At 45.7% G+C, this 18836-nt stretch overlaps 7 protein-coding genes across 7 annotated transcripts; 4 read left to right on the top strand and 3 right to left on the bottom strand.

Moving 5' to 3' along the window:
* Positions 1-137: 137 nt before the first annotated feature.
* Positions 138-1300, bottom strand: N7517_000136 (MIF domain protein; the record flags this gene model as incomplete). Its single annotated transcript, XM_056717866.1, has 2 exons — positions 138-854; positions 911-1300. 2 exons carry the CDS (start codon positions 1298-1300, stop codon positions 138-140), a joined length of 1107 nt encoding a protein of 368 aa, XP_056582001.1.
* Positions 1301-1427: 127 nt separating this feature from the next.
* N7517_000135 (DUF504 domain-containing protein) lies at positions 1428-1869 on the bottom strand (the record flags this gene model as incomplete). The annotated part of the gene is made up of 2 exons (XM_056717865.1): positions 1428-1690; positions 1740-1869. The coding sequence occupies 2 exons, from the start codon at positions 1867-1869 to the stop codon at positions 1428-1430; spliced, it is 393 nt and encodes a 130-aa protein (XP_056582000.1).
* Positions 1870-4204: 2335 nt separating this feature from the next.
* N7517_000134 (uncharacterized protein) lies at positions 4205-4834 on the top strand (the record flags this gene model as incomplete). The annotated part of the gene is made up of 1 exon (XM_056717864.1): positions 4205-4834. One exon carries the CDS (start codon positions 4205-4207, stop codon positions 4832-4834), a length of 630 nt encoding a protein of 209 aa, XP_056581999.1.
* A 2449-nt stretch (positions 4835-7283) lies between these two features.
* On the top strand, positions 7284-8540 carry N7517_000133 (polysaccharide lyase family 1 protein; the record flags this gene model as incomplete). The annotated part of the gene is made up of 3 exons (XM_056717863.1): positions 7284-7853; positions 7909-8077; positions 8131-8540. The coding sequence occupies 3 exons, from the start codon at positions 7284-7286 to the stop codon at positions 8538-8540; spliced, it is 1149 nt and encodes a 382-aa protein (XP_056581998.1).
* A 235-nt stretch (positions 8541-8775) lies between these two features.
* On the bottom strand, positions 8776-10511 carry N7517_000132 (uncharacterized protein; the record flags this gene model as incomplete). Its single annotated transcript, XM_056717862.1, has 5 exons — positions 8776-9041; positions 9103-9263; positions 9322-10232; positions 10294-10425; positions 10479-10511. 5 exons carry the CDS (start codon positions 10509-10511, stop codon positions 8776-8778), a joined length of 1503 nt encoding a protein of 500 aa, XP_056581997.1.
* Positions 10512-13864: 3353 nt separating this feature from the next.
* mfsA (glucose-inactivated glycerol proton symporter STL1) lies at positions 13865-15492 on the top strand (the record flags this gene model as incomplete). Its single annotated transcript, XM_056717861.1, has 2 exons — positions 13865-15025; positions 15076-15492. The coding sequence occupies 2 exons, from the start codon at positions 13865-13867 to the stop codon at positions 15490-15492; spliced, it is 1578 nt and encodes a 525-aa protein (XP_056581996.1).
* Positions 15493-17509: 2017 nt separating this feature from the next.
* On the top strand, positions 17510-18325 carry N7517_000130 (EXPERA domain-containing protein; the record flags this gene model as incomplete). The annotated part of the gene is made up of 3 exons (XM_056717860.1): positions 17510-17705; positions 17758-18156; positions 18225-18325. 3 exons carry the CDS (start codon positions 17510-17512, stop codon positions 18323-18325), a joined length of 696 nt encoding a protein of 231 aa, XP_056581995.1.
* Positions 18326-18836: the final 511 nt, after the last annotated feature.

The raw sequence follows: 18836 nt of genomic DNA, 5'->3' as shown, positions 1-18836 counted from the left end.
ATGGTATTATAATCATATAAAATGATAGGTTTGGTACAGCGAAGGCATATGCTAAGGCCCTGTTAAGAAGATACCCCAATGCAATCCAACACATCACTCATTGCACTCGCGTGTCCTTTTCGATTTCCAAACAAAAGTCAATCCTTCTTTCCCTTTGCGGCTGTGAATGGTTTCATTGTGGTCAGCTCGCCTAATTCGCCCAGACGACGGTTAACAAAACTCTTCAAGCTCTCTCTCTTCTTTAAGGTTCGTTCAGGTTTTTCGTCCTTCGGTAAAGTCTGCTGCACTGATTCACCCTTTGGTGACTCTATCGGTTTTTTGGTATCTGCTTCATGTGGCCTCAGCGGAGGGACCTGACCTGGAGTGACGGGGGAGGCTGAAGTAGGGGCTGTGACCTCAGGATTCATGATTGAAGTGAGGGAAATCGGAACACTGTTTCCGCTGCTCGATTTCATGCGACGACTCATGGATCGCGAAATAGACTTGAAGATCGAGGGGCTATTGCCGGAATCCATTCGTTCGAGGCGATCGATCTCACTCCTGGCGGTCGTCCCATTGGTTGCAAGATTGTCTTCGCTCGCTGGATTGTATATCACCACTCCTTTGTCGGGCAAAATTCCAAACATCTCTTGGATGGTTGATTGGATTAGGCCCGTGTTGCGGATATTGGTGAGCGGTCCCATCAGACTCGGGAGAGCGGTGATTTTCAACAGGTACGCTGAGCCGGAGGTATTTCCGAAAATCAAGTCAGCGTTCTGGTCTATGGTGACTAGCATTGATGTCTCCGGGCGTTGGTACACCTGGGCAAGGAAGTGGGCGAAATCCGACAGTAACTTGGGTGCATCATCCTTTGCCTGGTGGGTGGGTTAGCAGAGAGGGATCACCGAGCAAATGTCAGCGCGTCACAAACCTTTGTGTTGGTTTTGAGCTCAACTACAACAACAGATTCATGAGTAACACGGTCCTTGGGGGAGTTGTGTGATCCACGGGTCGTAAATGCGTCTTCGTAGTACAACTTCTTCACCTTTGTTAACGGCGAATCATCAACACTCTTCTGAGAAACATAGATAGGCATGCTTTCTGACGCGAATCGTGTCGCAGGCACGATGTTCTCATCGTGCTTGTCCTCCTTGAACATCGACGAAGTTCTCGACGGCCTCTCGGGCATGACGATCGGGGGTACGCTGGCATCTGGGATGGTCTTTGGTACAGCATTGCACGATTCATTGGGTGGTTTCTGCAAAAGTGGAATGTTGGTGGCCAAGCGGGGCAAAGACGGTTTCTTCTTACAGGGGTCCATTTTAGGTGTTGGTTCAAATGTTGAGTATGTGATGAGAGTGAAAGATGACAGAGAAAAGGACTGGACCTCGGGACCTTCCGTTGGAAGGGACAACCCTCACAGTAAATAAAACAGTTGGAAGGTACATTTAGGCAAGAAAGGCCAATTCCTTAAACGCCGAGTTTCCACTCAAAAAGATTTTGTCAATACGTCTCCTTCGATCCCAAACAATCTCCCCATCGGTGTGTCTGATATATAACACCCGATGCTGTGGAATGAATTCCTCATCGGTGGTCTCCTTCTTCCAACTGCCCATGGTGATTTCCAGTTGTCCTTCAAATCGGTCCACAAATCCAATGACATAGTTGCTGCGTTCAAACGCCGAATCCCAAGTAATGCGGTTGATAATGTCTGTAACTTTGTCAAACTTATGTATACATGTTTTAACCAAACTACTTACCTCCAGCCGGGCGTAGTCTGTTTTCACCGGCCTTAGGATCATATTCAGGGGAAACACTTCGCTGATCCTGCTTCTGAGGAGGGCTTGTTGACTCTGCTTGGAATGAGGATACCTCTTTCTCCATGATCATATTGGCCTCTGTCTCACTGGAATGATTTAAAGCCATAGTCTTCAAGAATTCAAGATTTTCGGGATTCTCGGGTTGATTTTCACTACACCTATCATAGAGACTGGAGGACGTAAGTAAATATATCATCTTAATGGCATAGGCTGGACACATGGTTTTTCATCTAGATTTCGCGTTTGCAAGCCTCAGTCCTATCATCGCTGGAGATGTAACGCTGGAATGATTCACACTCGGTCATAAACCAGTGTATACGGAGTGGTAGTGTCTAACTTCTGTTGATAGGCCAAAACACCTGGGGAAGAATGCCAATGACTCAGAATGCGATCGTGGCTTGGCCTAAAAAACTGTTCCCTGTGACTCATGGATTCCACTAGGCTACCTAAATTAATGCAAATGATGGCGAGTAATTGTACAAGCATTCTACTTGCAAAATAAAAAGATACAAGAGTAGAGGGCCGCGTATGCTGCCTTGTGATGTCTTTGAAGTAGTCTTTCAAGTAGTCTTCTTACAACATAGATGTCTTTCTCCCCCTGCTCAATTGTGTAGATAGACAGCAGAAAAAGGCGGAAACAAAAGCATACTTTGTGTTTAAGACTTTTCTATGTTTATAACTATAACCTTTGATATACAATCAAGGTATATGAAAAAAATAAAAATAAACTCCGATAGGGGGAATCGAACCCCCGGCTGCCGTGTGAGAGACGGCGATGTTAGCCACTACACCATATCGGATATTGGATGGAATAATCACGACTTTTAGCCTACATGAATCACTTGCAGGTGAGCGCTCTTTATCCGTATGCGTTTCCGGATGGGCTATGGGCCCATGGTAAAAGCCCACAGGGCTTTAATGGGGGCGGGCCCATTAGCCCCCAAGCAATACAAATATGCTAAGTTGAACCCCCTTTTTAGGTTATTTTAATTACCCTATGTTTAGCACCGTTTCTAAGCCTTATCCCTAATGTAATATTATATTGGTTTAAATAATCTAGAATCAATTACTAGTTATTTCTCTAAATCATATTTAAAAACACGAAAAATTCGTTTATTTATAATTTTTTTAAATTACGGAGGTTCGCTAGAAAGGGGTGGTACTACCGCATAAATTCGTAAATATATATCTAACATTAGAATATCAACTTTCACATTTTCTATAATATCTCAACTTCCACCGATCGGATTTTATTTAAAATTAAAACATACCCTTATATAGCTAATATAAGCCTAGATTCTGAATTTGAATTTTATACGACTAGTAAGAGGTCGTAATACAGCGATTATAGAGGCTGGTAAGATGGGCTTTTATGGGGGCCTTATGGGCCCCTATGAAAGCTCAGTGGGTTGGGTTGGGTTTCGAAGGCCAGGCCCATTTCTGGGCTTTGCGGAAGTCTAGTCACATCATTTTCACGATGACTGTAATAGTTCATGGCGGTCATGTCGGGGCCCTGGACGGCCTTCGGATATACAAAGCGGCAAATTGACGACCTAGGATATGCGCAAAAATTCTCTCCCTTCGACTTACCCTAATATATTGGGTAGACCTTGCTAACTTCTAGCATTTGGTCCCATGGGACTCTATATGGTCCTATAGGAGTGCTAAGAGATCAGAGTGAGGTACCAGTAGTCTTCCGCATAACCCATTTTAGGTCGAAGGTCTCGACCCAGAACCCAACCCAGTCTGGGGCTATGTCGAAAGCTCATAACCCAGACCCAACCTAGACCTAGTATAGGCCTAGTTCGATCCAGTTTCTATACAAATTGTGGTATAAATATTCAAATAATATACCGTCATTTTCCTCTAATTTAGTTCCTATATCGAAATGCTATACTCTCTACTACAATGTCGTACATCTAAATCTCTTCCGATCTTCCTTTCCTGAGGATTGATAGTCTCCTCTGAGTACCCTCTGGTAGAACCTGACTTTATTTGAAATTTGAGTTTGTATTAGACGTTTCTACAAGATCTGTGCTATTACAAGCCTGAATATGGATATTGTGGAGCAAAATTCCAGTCAATTATTTTGAAAGGACTGGTATACTTACACGCCGTCGCCAAATCCGAAGCTGTGCGTCTAAATGAAACCCGAAAGGCTTAAAAAAAACCTTAGCCCTAAAGATGAAAGGGGCTCGGAATAGTCCCAAGGTTTGTGAGGGACGCTACCTAGGTAGAGATCCATTCTTTATTAGGCCGCGGTGAGGGATATACGTATCAATGATGCCTAGGATGGTATATCTTTCTACTATTTCAAACCTCGATCCTAAATTATATTCAATGTTCCTGATTCCTACCTTATACTGAAGTTCACTATACGAGAATCGTTTCATTATCTCAAAGGAATGTCCGAACTACTTGGAAGTCAAGAATTGAAGCCAGTCTCTGACTGCCACCTTTCTCCCCAATACCACTTATGCGAGCCGAACCCAGATATGCTCACCTCTGTCATCGAGAACGAGCGTACTCGCCGTTTAGTACTGCAGCAGTGTGAGAAGATAGAGACAGAGCTTGATGACCTAATAGAGAATCACCCTGTGCACGACGATGATAAAGATATTGCGCTAAGAATCGACTACCTTGAAAAGTTGTCTTTGTTTCTAGAAGAGGAGACACAGTTAATTGGAAAGTCGATAAAGGCGCTAAAAGAGCGTATTGAAACCCCCGAAATCTATATCGCTATAGGAAGACTCTCCGACAGTGAGTTCAACCGAGCTTGTGCTTCTTTAAAGCAGAATCCCAACCGCCAGATACGAAAAGAGCTAGCCCAGAAGTCTCAGGATTGCGATAACTACCTTTGCTCTTCTATGAGGTTACTTGGGTCCTTAAAGGTGGATGACATGAATGATAAACTTAGCCTAAACCCTCCATCCTATAACACGGCGGCTAGTGTTCGGACAGCGAGTGATAGTGCTCCCTCAAAGCCGCCTCAGAGCTTTTGGAAAAGAATTCGGAAATGTTCAGCTCGGATTTAATAGGAAGGAGAAATTGAGTCTTATGAGCAGTGATCATAAGACTACTAGAAATTGCTGTTTATTTTGCTTTAAAGCTCTGTGATTATCGATATGAATGGATTTGCTTGATGAAATTCCTAATGCTGTCCAGGTGCGAAAGCTTCTCTCGCCCCGTGTATAAAGCTATATATAAATCAGACACTAGAGTCTAATTTGCTCGATTTTTACCACCTAGGTACTAGGGTTTCAATAGCAAGATGTAGTTGATTTATTAGTGATTATGCTTAGATTCTATAGCGGAAATATCTCTTTTCTCGTTCTTGACTATCATGGACGATACAGTATTAGAAAAAGATGATCATTGCTGAGCGTGAGCGAAACAACCCATACTAACTACCTGTGCCGCCCACCCGGGGGGGGGGGTAATGGGCGTGTATAGGTAGCTGGTAGCTTTGCTGAGCGTTAGCTTAGTCCAATTTTGGGGTCCATTGTGGTTCCTAAGCGTTACTAGGCCTAATATATATACCGCTGCAGCAACAATCAGACGTTCCGATTGTCGCCATTATTTTTTAGCAGAGTCCACTGGTAAAATGGTCTTATGTAATCACACAGTTCCAGCGGCCTGCCCAGGTGAGTTCCTTTCGGGATTACATATCATATGGATGAGTTGCTTCGCTAACGCCAAGCAATAAAATCCAAGTCTGCGAAGGGGTCTACATTAAACAGCAAAATGCATTCCCAAAATACCACAAAAAACTATAGTCTTTCCGCTGCCCCCTGGATTACATATCGGATATTGTATGAAAGGATTAGCCATTATTGGCTACATAAGCCTAAAGCATAGTGTGGCCCACACTATCATATCTCGTTCACACATCTACTTTCTACTTTTACTTTTACTTGCGTGTATGTCGTCCAGTGAGGTATTTTTGCTATTGATTCGGGTCAGCTCCTAAGCCTCGCCACCCCCTTTCCCTGTGTGACTGGTCAGCTCTTCTGCGATCCTGCGACTGCAGTCTCCGCTCCTCACTTATATATCCCCCGCCTAAACATCTAGTCCCCTCTAGAAGCCAACGATACCTCGTGGAATGCTTTATTCTAACCACAGCTCACGCAAAAACGTCGAAATATACGTTACGGGTGGTGGAGTCATGATATTATCGACTATTATTTAGAGGCGGGGATGACGAACTTGACACTTATTATGTCCAGCTCTCACCTATTTTCCCTCTACTCTCCTCACTCGAAGTGAAAATCTAAAGAGCCGTAGATATATCGCTCAGAGTATGAGAGGGTTGCTTTATTAAGAAATTTTCGACCTCGATTAGTGCCGTGCTTATGAATATATAAACAACACCGTGGGCCTTACCCAGGATGGGCTTTTGGCGCAGCCGATATACCAGAAGTATCCAGACTCTAGCCAAGCGTATGCGTTTCTTAATCAGCATTTATTTGGACAGAAACTCTTGGTTGCTCCCATTGTCGAACCTCATGACAAGACGACAACCCCAGGGCCATTAAAGCATGGCTATCATCCAGTGCTCGGTTTACTGGCATATTCACTAATTAATGGTATAGCGCAGACCAGGAGATGGCATTTTACCGGAGATTAGAGGAATCCCCTGTTATGATCTGTCAAGGAACTGTCATCTACATATGCTAGCATAGCTACTGGAAACAGCCGCTCAAATGTGGACGCGTTCGAATTTCTTGTGGCGATCCATAATGATCATATCTGTATGTGGTGGCACGTTGTAGGGGAGATCACTACTGCTCGTGGTGAGGAGGGAGGGCCGCCTGGGAAAAACGTTAATTATCTCCATCCGTCACAGTAAGAACCTAAGACAACTGGCTTTGTCTCAGATTAAGGCGCTAGGCTGACTTCGGGACTATAGCAGATACGGAGTATAGATCGTCTCTTTCCCCTGTCGATCGCTCCTACAGTAACCACTATGGTGAGAAACTTCCGAAATTTCCCCAGTATATGTGGGGCAAATATTGAATGAATATATATCTGTTGTATGCAGATGAGGATGTGTTCGTGCACCCAGAAAAGGCCGATTTACAAGAGATCAAATAGCAATACATCTTACGGATTATCTGTGGATGAGGTCAATAGAGAAAATTTAGTATATCGCATTGAAGCCAATTTACACGGAGTGGAGTAGTTTCATCTTGATCCGAAAGATCCATTGGTAGGCAGAACATATCAGCTACATGTTGCATATTGCATTATCAGCTCACAGCCCCACTTAAAGATGCTTGAAGGACGGGTTTCACATAAACCTTTCCACCGCCTCATGTGAGACAACTTCGACAATGTCCCGACAAAAGGGGACAGCGATCTTGGCACGACCAAGGCATAAGAAGAGCCACTGGCCATAGTAAACTTGCATAATTTCCTCTAAGTGCACCACTTTTGCCAGACATCCTCTCAGCCATCACCGTGATTCCAGGCTTTGAATTCAACATGAAATTCAGCCTTGTTCTATTATTTACGGCTGTGGCAGTTGCAGACAGCCCAGCCAAGAGGGCTGATACAATTTCAGTTACTGGCTCGCCTCCAGGGTTTGCATACGGAGTCACCGGAGGTGGAGATGCGACACCAGTTTATCCCACCGATGTCAAGCATCTAATCGAGCTGCTGGGCTCTGATGATCCTCAAGTTATCATTATCGACAAGACATACGATTTTATCGGAACGGAAGGCACAACGAAGGGAAACATTTGCAAGGCATTTGGCTCCTTTGAAGATGGCTGCCAGTCCACGATCGATATCGGAAAAGGATGCGATGGTCAACAGTCCGAGCCGTATGAGTGGGATACTGCTGGAGTCACAGGAATCCGGGTTCACTCAGACAAGACGATCATCGGAGTTGGAAACAAGGGCGTACTCCTCGGCAAAGGGCTGAGAATAGTCGATGCCTCCAACATCATTATTCAGAACATCATGATCACCAACCTCAATCCAAAACTTGTCTGGGGTGGCGATGCGATCACGCTATCTAGCACTTCAAAGATCTGGATTGACCATGTTACCGTTAGTCAAGCTCTCCCCGATGATCGCTTTACTGTGCTAACTAGATTATGACTAGACTCAATACACTGGTCGTGTACACTATGTCTTTGGCCAAGAAGCGAACTCCCATGTCACTATTTCCAACAGCTTCATGAATGGCGCAACTAATTTCTCTACTTCGTGTGACGGGCAACAATACTGGGGATTGGAACTTGTCGGGGCTGACGACCAGATTACGTTTGCAAGTAAGTGTTTCAAACAATACTTCGTTGATAAGATACTAATATTCGTCTGCTAGATAACTACGTATACAGCACATCCGGCCGTAGCCCTGCACTAAGCGGTAAGACGCTCTTCCACGCCGTCAATAGTGTATGGGAGAATAACAACGGCCACGCCATTGAGGGCACCGATGATGGTCAAGGTCTCTTTGAAGGTTGTGTCTTCAACAATGTCAGCCAAATTGTCGGGGATTTCGTCGGTCAACTCTTTAGCTCGCCGAGTGCTACTGCAAACAAAGCATGCTCCGGTGAGCTTAAGAGGGACTGCGTGGCGAATATTCAAATAGACAGTGGGGCTCCGTTTACGAATGCCGATACTAAGTTCTTCTCTAACTTCGCCGGCCTCACCGTTGCAACTGCAAGTGCAGCTTCGGAGGCCCAGGCAAGCGTCCCGACCAATGCTGGAAACACGCTTAATAATGCCTAATACCGAGGAAACGTGGGAAGATCACGGGGAAGGGGAAAGCAGGAGAGAGATCAGTATGATTTGTGCAGAAAAGAAAGGAAGGAATATGACATCCAGCAATTTCCTGACAGAAACCAACACGTGCAAGCACTAAAAATGACAGAAGTAGTATTGAATTTCGCTTCTGGAAAGGTAGTAAGCTTGCTTTGGAATTTCCCAAATGCTACTGCAAAGCATCTGTCTACCTTTTGCCAACCTACTGAGTTGTGGCTTTTTGGAGTGCGAAACTCTCCCCTTCCAAGACCGAAAGCGCACCACCAACAAGATGCAAACTTCCAGTAACGAGAATCATTGTCTTATCCACATCGCAGACAATTTTCTTTGCATATTCGATGGCTTGTTCTATCGATGCCAATGCCGCTGTCTCTGTCATGGGATCAAACTGATACCAAAGCTCGGCCATGCGCCTTTGCAGGCTCAAGCTTTCGAGTTCCTTTGGATCGACATTCCGGTTGGTGCAGTCTGTAAACAATTTCCTGCTTTAGTAATCTTTCGCTGACCTAGTGCATTGCGTAGACCCTACCAATCTTGTAGGCGTTGCCTTTGTAGGTTACATTCGTACAGAATAGCGCATGCTGAAAATTCAAGTTGCAATTGTTGTATATCTCACTATGCAAAGCTCGAAGAAGCATCTCGGCATTTCTTGTAGACTGCTGATTGAATATGAGTACCCTTGGTGTGTCCCTAGTCCGATAAGAGTTAGGGGAGACCTGTCAGGAGGAAGTGGTGAAAAAGTTCATACCTTGGCTGGACTGACTGTGATTTTGAGACACGCCCAAACCATGAGGCCGCTAATTTTAGGCTCTCTTCTGTATGTGCACCATCAATATGCCAAATTTGCTTTCCGGTTGTAATAGTCTCACATCTTCCTCTCCAAACCGTGTTTTCGAGACCTTGGATAAATTCTTCGGGAAGTTTTTCAAGGCCAAGGTCCACTTGAACTCCAAGTTTGCCCAACAAGGAAAGTGAAAGGCTAATAGCGAGAGAAGCATTTGTTCTTTGGAAATCCTCCGCTGGCTTGAGATCAACATCGAAAAGAGCAGGGTGAACTGCAATAGTAACGAGGTTGATGTTCTTTTCTTTCGCTCTCTGGTGTAGGACCTCCATAGCGCCAGGCACTTGAGGAACGGTAAAGGCGGGTGACCCAGTTTTGAAAATTCCTGCTTTGTGCCATGCTATCTTGCCGATGGTATTGCCGAGTGCAGCCACATGGTCAATCCCAAGGGTCGTGATACCGGTCACTGATGGCTGTGCAATAATATTTGTTGAGTCTAACTCACCTCCTATTCCGACTTCAAAGACAGCCGCATCGACACCTTCTCTCATGAAGACATGAAATGCCATGAGAGTGAGGAATCGGAAGTAGGTAGGCTTATAAACGGGGTCAATACCTTCTCTAGCCGCACTCGATTCGAGGGCATTCCAGACTTCAAAAAAGTACTTGGTAAATTGCTCCTCTGAAATCGGAAAGGAGTTAATTCGAATTCTCTCCCTTACCACCCCTAGGTGAGGGGAAGTATAGAGTCCAATCTTATGGGGTACCCCGACCGACTGTTGGTAGCTCTGAAGGATGGAATTGACAAAGGCACAGGTTGTGCCTTTCCCCTTCGTACCCGCAACATGAACGACATTTAGACGATTTAGATCGTTGATCTGCAGGAAAACCACTGTTAGACAGGTCTCACGGATGGAAAAGGTTCTGGAATCAACCCACATCATATCCAATGCGGGCTATCCACTTTCTCATCTGTTCCACGGCTGTGCTATCCAGCTTTTCACCAAGACGCCTTCTTTCCTCTAGCACCTTGAATCCCGACTGAGTAGAGTTCAATTTTCCCACTGCATCCTAGTCATATCTCTTTCAGCCTCGATCTTGATAGAAGCAGGGAAATTTCCTACATGATAGGTCGGCCGCTCCAATTTATCTGACATGACTCGGATGACAGGAATAATTTGGTCTCTGAGAGAGGATTTTGAGAATGATTTGATCGGGAGATTTTTTGTAGGTACACGGAGTAAGCAATATGCAGAGAAGTGGGACTAAGTTTCCCCTCACTGAAATCTCAGCTTATACATGGAAATGTCATTTTCACAAAGCCTCTTTTGTCTACCTACGTTTGTATAAAATTGAGAAGAGGCATAACATATCTTTAAGATACAGCTAAACAGAACATCTGAGATGATCGCTGAAAAGACCACTGAAAAGACCTCTGAAAAGACATCGCAAGGCCGCATAAGCGGCCGTCTATTCTTATTTGCTTGATTTAGTAAATGTTCCCACCTTGCTAGCTCCATAACTGAGGACTTTTCTCGGTTCATAAAACAATATGATCCGCGCAGATGCACCTAGTAAAGCAGGAGTGCCGGAGTTGGGACTCGCATAGAGTCGTATCCCTGCTCTCCAACAAGTTCTTTGTTTGACGCTACACATGCTTGAATTCTAATGTGGAAATATTTTGTATTAGATTGAAATTAATCCGAATGATATTGCGATTTGGAATTGCGTACACCTTGTAAATTCTAAAGTACCTGCTATACCGGATGTGTCTACCATAGTATTATGAAAGCGTGCACATTTTATAGCATCATACAGTGCCGATCTAAGCGAAAACCCGGGGTATATAATATAATCGAGAGAACTAGTGTCAACTAGCGTCTGGAGAGTAAGGCACGGTCTCAAACCCAGCCAGACTTTCTAAATCGCATCTATCAGCTTGTAATCAAACAATGCAAGTATTGGGATCAGCTATCATGATATATTGACGGATTCGGTTGATTAAGCAGGAGCTTTCATTCGGCGGCGCCAGAAGTCTTTACAGGACTATAATCGACTATTCAAAGAAAAGCAGGGCGAGGTTCTCAACACCCTTCCGTCTATTGGTGGATACAAGAAGACAGCGGCGATGGGATGGAGGCTTGGATCCACAGCCTCTCACTTTGTTAAGCAGTGAAATAGATCTTGGCTGGGCAATTGAGAGCCCACTTGCCGAACTATAGGTTTTCTACAAAAGAAGTTAGGAATCTGGCTGCTTAGGCTGCCGCTGTTGAAGATGAGAAAACCAAAGAAAATTTGATTGAAGAGGCTCAGGCTTCAGTTGAGAACGCTAAGAACTGCCTTGCCGCCGAGGAGGGAAAATACTGGATTGTCGGGCTTTGGATCGTACTGGTACGATTATGTTATCATTCTAACTATCGACCACTCCGGTAAGCACCCTATCGTGTCTCTATCGATGACGAAGATACGATCATCGGGAACTTCAATGAAACTTCAGGGTCACATTTTCCATAACAGTTTGGACCACCGAAAGAACCACGTCCCAAAAGCGTTTCCTATGATGGAAAATACTGCAGTATGTCTTCTGTCAGCATCTGGAACACCATGGTTGAATACCCACGACACTGTCCGGCCGAGTAGGAATGCTAATGCGTGCACGCCACTTTGCTTCTTTTTGCCAGTAATACCAATACCAATAACTATTATTAATCAATTATCAGTAGGTAGCGCCTTTTTTTTTCTGTATTTAATTGGTATGAGTTTGAAAGAATATCGTATTTAACAGTGGCGTGTCTGAATTAGGGTCCATTCGAAATATATAATTGGCTACAGCCTCTGCCGCCTTGGTTTCTTTTTGGCCCCGTTTCGCCCTATGTGTTCCACCTGGTGAGGCATTTTACTTTTCACCCGCAGCCCCAAGGTCCGCCACTTCCGTCATTCTTGGCACATAAGCAATTTCCGCTACTTAATCGCTCTACCTCCCTTGGTTTTACAATTTGAGGTGGTTTTGCCCTTTATTAGACTTGTATTTGACTGCCGATCACTCGCTGAATTGTCCCATATCGAGACAAACTTACGTAGGAGGCCCTAAAAATCTGCCTTGGGACTCGGAACATTAAATAATGCACTTTCAATTATAAGTTCCAAGGTTGTCTGACTACTCGACTATATAGTATTCGTTCGTGATGCCACCTAGGTCCTATAACGGGTGGTCGACCTCGGGAAACTGAGTGTGATTATTAATGTCCGAAAGTCGGAATCTATATAATATCTTTTGTAGTCCGTATCAAAAAGACTGCCTACATACATAATCCATCCCGCATATAAAGACACATTGGAAAGTCTAGCGAGCCCTAATGTCGTCGGCAATATATATTATGGCTATAAGCTTGGCTTTCTCCTGGCAGTGTGGTCTTACATTGCTTGTTCTAGGTTCAACCCCGTTTTCCATTTTACTAATATTTTCTTATATTGACAAATTAATCCATGGCACCGAAAAGATTATAGACCAATTGATGGAATTCGGTCTATGGAAATTGCCTCTAACCATGTCATAATAATACTAGGTACGCGAGATTAAAAGGGGGCCGATTGAGATTTTACAGTTCTTGGCGTGGGAAGAAGAAAGAAAGGCGAAACCCGAGATCAATCCGGCAGGTGGGTTGGGCGCTTGGCGCGATTATGAGGAAGCCAGAATAGTATATATCCGAATGTCGGTACCGGTTGGAAAAGGACTGAACCCTGGGGCCACCCCAGGGGACCCAGGAACCATGACTGAATGGCTGCTCCCCGGAAAACATACTACGGCTGAATACGGGGATACCGAGTCAATCCCGATCCCACGTGCCACTCACTCCCAAAGCGTGGCCGGAAAGCCGGCTTGATACAAAAAGGGAGATTGCACCGGTCCGTGTGACGTGTGCCGCGCCGCAACGATTTTTGGGAGTCGTTGGTCCGGAGTTGGACAACGGCCGGGCAAACTTTTTCTAGCGCCGATTTGAGAAACTTGGCGAAAAGTTTTCGACGTCATGTTGGGGCGAAAAGGCCTTGGCATCACAAGCTATAACTAAGAGAGTTGATTGCGAATATGCATAATATGTATTATCATGTCAAAGGGGGAGAGAGTAAAATGAACTACATAGAAGAAAGTATTTCAATAATAGAGATCCCTGCACATTGGAACTTGGGCCTGCCCCTGCCCAGACGGGTGCGGCCTCCAAATTAGTCATCTACGCCCAGACCCATGGACCCCCGTGGACCCGTGGCCCCGCCAAGTACCCCCGCCAAGTGGCCCCGTTTAGCGCCAAGGTCTCCGCTTCGGGAACATAGCCTTCGCTAGACTTACCCGTTTGGGGTATGACCATGGTTGCAGTATCAGGATTTCACATCCCCCATGGAGGTGTTTTGCTATAAGACCGCCAGTTCCTCCGTCCCCATTCTTCCCCATCTTTCTTTTACCCCGCCTCCCTCCCCCCATACTGACGGATTTTACTTTGTCCGTACCGTCAACATGTGGACAACCACCAGCGGCTTGAGTGGTCGATCGCTCCGGTTGAGCATCACCATCGCTGCTGTCGTGGGTTTCTCGCTCTTCGGCTACAATCAGGGTATGATGGCCGGCCTTCTCAACGGCGACGAGTTTGTAAACTCCTTCCCAATCCTCAGAATGCCCGAGGATGCGACCTCGGCGCAAGAACAATACGTCAACGTCATCCGCGGTGCTGTCACATCCTGCTATGAGCTTGGATGCTTCTTCGGCGCGTTATTCTCCATGTTTTTCGGAGACAGACTCGGCCGCACATGTCTCATCTTTATGGGTGCCAGTATCTTGATCATTGGTGCCGTCATTACATCTGTCTGCTTCACCGGAAACTGGGAAGTCGGTCAGTTCGTCATCGGCCGTGTTGTATCTGGAATTGGCAACGGTATGAACACCGCCACAATCCCAGTCTGGCAGTCGGAATGCTCCGGTGCCCACAATCGTGGATTCCTGGTCTGTTTTGAAGGTGCGATGATCGCTGGTGGCACCTTTATTGCCTACTGGGTCGTCTTCGGTCTCTCGCACGCCGCAGATAGTGTCCAGTGGCGATTCCCCATCGCACTCCAGATCTTGTTCGCTATAGTTGTGGCCGGCGGTGCCTTGATGCTTCCGGATTCCCCCTCGTGGTTTGTGTCTAGAGGACATGACAAGGAGGCCTGCGAGGTGCTCGCTAGACTCAATGGCACCACTGTTGATGACGACAAAGTACTTAAAGAATTCAATTTCTTAAAGCAGGACGTGGAATCTTCGAAGCGCACACAGGCAGGCTGGTCGGCAATCTTCAAAACCAGCAAGACCCAGGATCTCCAGCGCCTCCTCATTGGTTGCTCTGGCCAGTTCTTCCAGCAGTTCACCGGCTGTAACGCTGCTATCTACTACTCAACGCTACTTTTCCAGGAAAACCTGCACATGGAGAAAACCCTATCTCTGATCATGGGTGGTGTGTTCGCTACCGTCTATGCCATTGCAACCATCCCCTCCTTTTTCATGATTGAGAGAGTTGGCCGTCGCAATTTGTACTTGATTGGTTTCCTCGGCCAGGGACTCAGTTTTGTTATCACATTCGCTTGCTTGATCAAGGAGAGCGAGCAGAACGCCAAGGGCGCTGCCGTTGGAATCTTCCTCTTCATCGTTTTCTTCGCATTTACTCTCTTGCCCCTCCCCTGGATTTACCCCCCGAGATCAACGCCCTCCGTACCCGTACTGTGGGCGCGTCGGCGTCGACCTGCACCAACTGGATCTGCAACTTTGCTGTGGTCATGTTCACGCCGCTTTTCGCTGGCCAGAGTGCATGGGGTGTTTATCTCTTTTTCGCACTGTTCAACTTCATCGGCTTGGTATTCGGCTTCTTCTTCTATGTTGAGACAGCCGGGCGTGAGCTTGAGGAGGTCGACATAATCTACGCGAAAGCCAAGGCCGAAGGCAAGATGGCGTTCAGGGTCGCCCACGACATGCCCAAGCTCAGCTTCGAAGAGATTCTCGAACATTCTCGCGACCTGGGATTGGGTACCAACGAGCATGTCGCACATGAGAAGAGCGAGCTTGGCCTCAGCAGTGACAGTGGCCAGGAGATTGAGGAGGTCCAGGAGAAGCGCTAGCGCTCTTCAGTGGACCTTGGTGGTTGAAGATGATGATTATATTTGAAACTGAATGTTTTCTATTTTCTTTGTTAGAGTGCTCTTCATTTTGGTCTGTTTTGTTGGATATGTGAATATTCCAGTGATAGAACTGATGGCAGTGCTTCCGGCGCGTGTATATATCCAAGACAAGGACGCGATGGTCTTTTAGATTTAAATCTATTATTCTACTTTACTGGCACCTTGAGCTTGTTCAATAGATGAATAATAATACCCTTGATTAATACCTTTGATTACTTGGCCATTAGTAGCGACTCCGGATTGATTGCTATTGTTTTTGACTTTGTGCTAATTAGACTATTATTTAACTAAGCGAAAGAACAACCTGTGAAATTGTTAGCATTGCTTTCTCTCGTTTTACCAATGCCAACGTATAAACTGCACCTCCTCTCAATATATTTAATCCCAACCATGATGCTGTCATCGTCCTTGAATTCCTGCTCATCGCCAAAATCTTTTGTCTTACCCATGCAATATTCAAATTTCCCGCGTTCAAGCCCCCTCCGATAGCCTTCGCCATGCATGAGCCGGCGGAGGATAGTACGGAGAGCGTAACGCCTGGAATCAGGTGAATCTGCAGATTTGTACGGTCGGAATGACCTTCACGACTAGAATCAAGCGAATTTAGGGATTTTGTATGGTGGCATAGCTTTAAGATCGTAAAGCACCTCCAAAATCTAGAAATCTATAGTCTTATGCGGAGTATTGTATGAGAAACTTCAGTTTATCTGCCTTGAAACGGGGTGGAACTTGTGTAATTTGCTTATTATGGTCTCTGCCATAATACCAAGGGCAAGTCTTATACTGACGGCGAAAGAACTTGTGGAGGATATGAAACTCAACTCTGAGATTCATGAAGACCTCACGTACCACGATACCTTTCAACCTGACTACACCCGAGGAAAAGCTGGCGGATGGCAACAAAAAGGGAGACATGGAAGAAAGAGCGACCACTTAGCGAAGAGCCCTATGGAAGGGTCTGGCTTGAACGATGCTTCACGAGCGAGGGCAGAGCCAAGCCATGAGCTGTAAAGATAATCATCAAGCCAGTCAACCCTTCTCACTGGATTTACTGTGACCTGGAACTCCAAGCGATCGCAAAGTTTTCTCAGCGAAAGGTTGGCCATTCAAGTAAGCTCTCTAGATTAGGATAAGGAGTAGAAATGTTAAAATTTAGTAGTACAAGGGACTATTCGTGAAATCGTTAGGATGGTTCGAGACTTAAAAATACTCTTCATAACGATGGAGCATGTTGAATGTGGGAGATCCAGGATCTCACTTGAAGGCCCCTTTGCCAGAAGTAGAAGCAGGGAATATCTCTTTACAACTTCTAAAGAGTCTCCAACACCTCCATGACAGCCATTTTGTTCATAGAGACAAGCTATGTCGAGTGGAGTTGTGTCAGCTTCTCAGCCCTCTGGCTTTGACATCAGGACCTCTCTGCAATAACTTCTAGATAGTAGTCATCTTCTGCTCTTGCTCCCCTAGGACATCAACTCGACCCGTCCATCAAATCCTCGGTCTCTTGTTCGCTCTCGCATAAGGATAAGTCGGCTTGGACTTTAAAAAGAGTGGTAGGTTAAATGTGTAGAATACGAGCAACAAGGGCCTTTCTAAAGCTGACATACACTCAGGTTCTCCACCCTACATGGGCGAATTGAGGTAGCCCACCTAATAGAACATCGGAGACTATGGTCTATAGAAGATGTAGGAACAAAATTAGGTCCAATCGGTCTAAACTCATTACAAATGACCTACTCAGTGGTGATAATCACATAATGACAAAATAAAACTAGACGGTTTGGGGCGAGGGAAGGCCCGACCCGGAACCCGAGCTCATCTCTTTCCGGATCGTATCACTTTTGGACTCCTATTTGTCTCAACATAGGCAGCAGCGAATAGGCATGGCCCTATATTTCAGCTCAGTCCTTGAAATTACACTTCTTTCTAACACTCCGCCCATTTGTGAAAATCAACTATGACTCCCCACTCTTACTACCCCGTGGGGGTTGAGATCCCCAGCTACGTCCCTAATGAATGGAGCACTCTAGGGCTGGTCTCAACATTCGCTGTTACATGCCTAATCGTCCTAACAGCCGCCAAAACGATTGCAACGAATGTAAATCCTCGTATTACGATCACTGAACTTTCCAAAGTTCTTTGGTTTACACTATGTACCTCTTCCCTCCCCCTATCTATGCACACTCAGTACTAATAAACGACCAGGCGGTTCCATCCATCTCATTCTCGAAGGCTACTACGCCCTATGCTTCGCGACCCTTCCGGGCTCCCAACATCTCCTTGCGCAACTCTGGAAAGAGTACTCCATGTCTGACTCGCGGTATCTGACTTCGCACGCCTTTGTCATGTCCATGGAGTCCATTACCGCCTGGTGCTGGGGCCCGTCATCCTTCGTCCTTGCCTATTTCATCGTCACGGATAATCCCTTCCGACACCCGCTGCAGATTATCATCTCCACTGGACAGCTTTACGGGGATGTACTGTACTACGGGACCTGTGCATTTGACTTTCTAATTTACGGGATTGAGTACTCGAGGCCCGAGGGGTATTACTTTTATGGGTATTTCGTGTTGTTGAATGGGTTCTGGATTGTTATTCCGGCTTGTAAGTGCTTTTTTTCTGTTTTTCTTTGCATCGCGATTGGTGAGAACTGGGCTAATGAGTATACATAGTGCTTATTGCTGATAGTGTAAGAGCTTGTGGGAGGGCTTTTGCTGAGACCAAGAGGATAAGGACGGTCGGCGCAAATGGGAATGTGAAGAAAACGGCTTGAAGAAGTCTGTCTTATACTCCCGTCGAGGGTAGACTATGCCAGGGAGCACTGGCCGTGAACATGGACTTGTCTGAGCCTGAAGTCGCTTGAGGTAACAAACTTACGTATCCATGTATTTACTCGGCCTAGACCGTGGGACTAACCTCCGGAGTCTACGGTTAACGTCACCTCAAATGGGTTCGATACTCGAATCTTGTGAGGTTGACCTTGAGGTTATGGTAGGGGTGTTGTAATAACCAAATTGGCCAACTCATTTCAATTTAATCGAATATTGTGATTTACATTTCAAATTTCACCTAAGAACCCTAAGTCTTGGGGGTTCGTCTTAGAAAGAGTGACAATCAAAGAGCGCAGGTCGGAGATTGGATCTTCTTGGCTCAAATGTGTTTGTCAGCAAATGGATATTGTTTACATGTTGGACAGTATGTCGAGGGAAATCGAACCCAAACAAATTTTGGTGATATATTCAGAGTCGCCGAGTGAAGCGAAGAAGCCTACGAGCAAACCATGC

This window comes from Penicillium concentricum (assembly GCF_028827145.1).
Source record: "Penicillium concentricum strain IBT 3081 chromosome Unknown utg000001l_segment0_segment0, whole genome shotgun sequence".
NCBI lineage: Eukaryota > Fungi > Ascomycota > Eurotiomycetes > Eurotiales > Aspergillaceae > Penicillium > Penicillium concentricum.
This window is presented reverse-complemented; position numbering and strand designations above follow the sequence as displayed.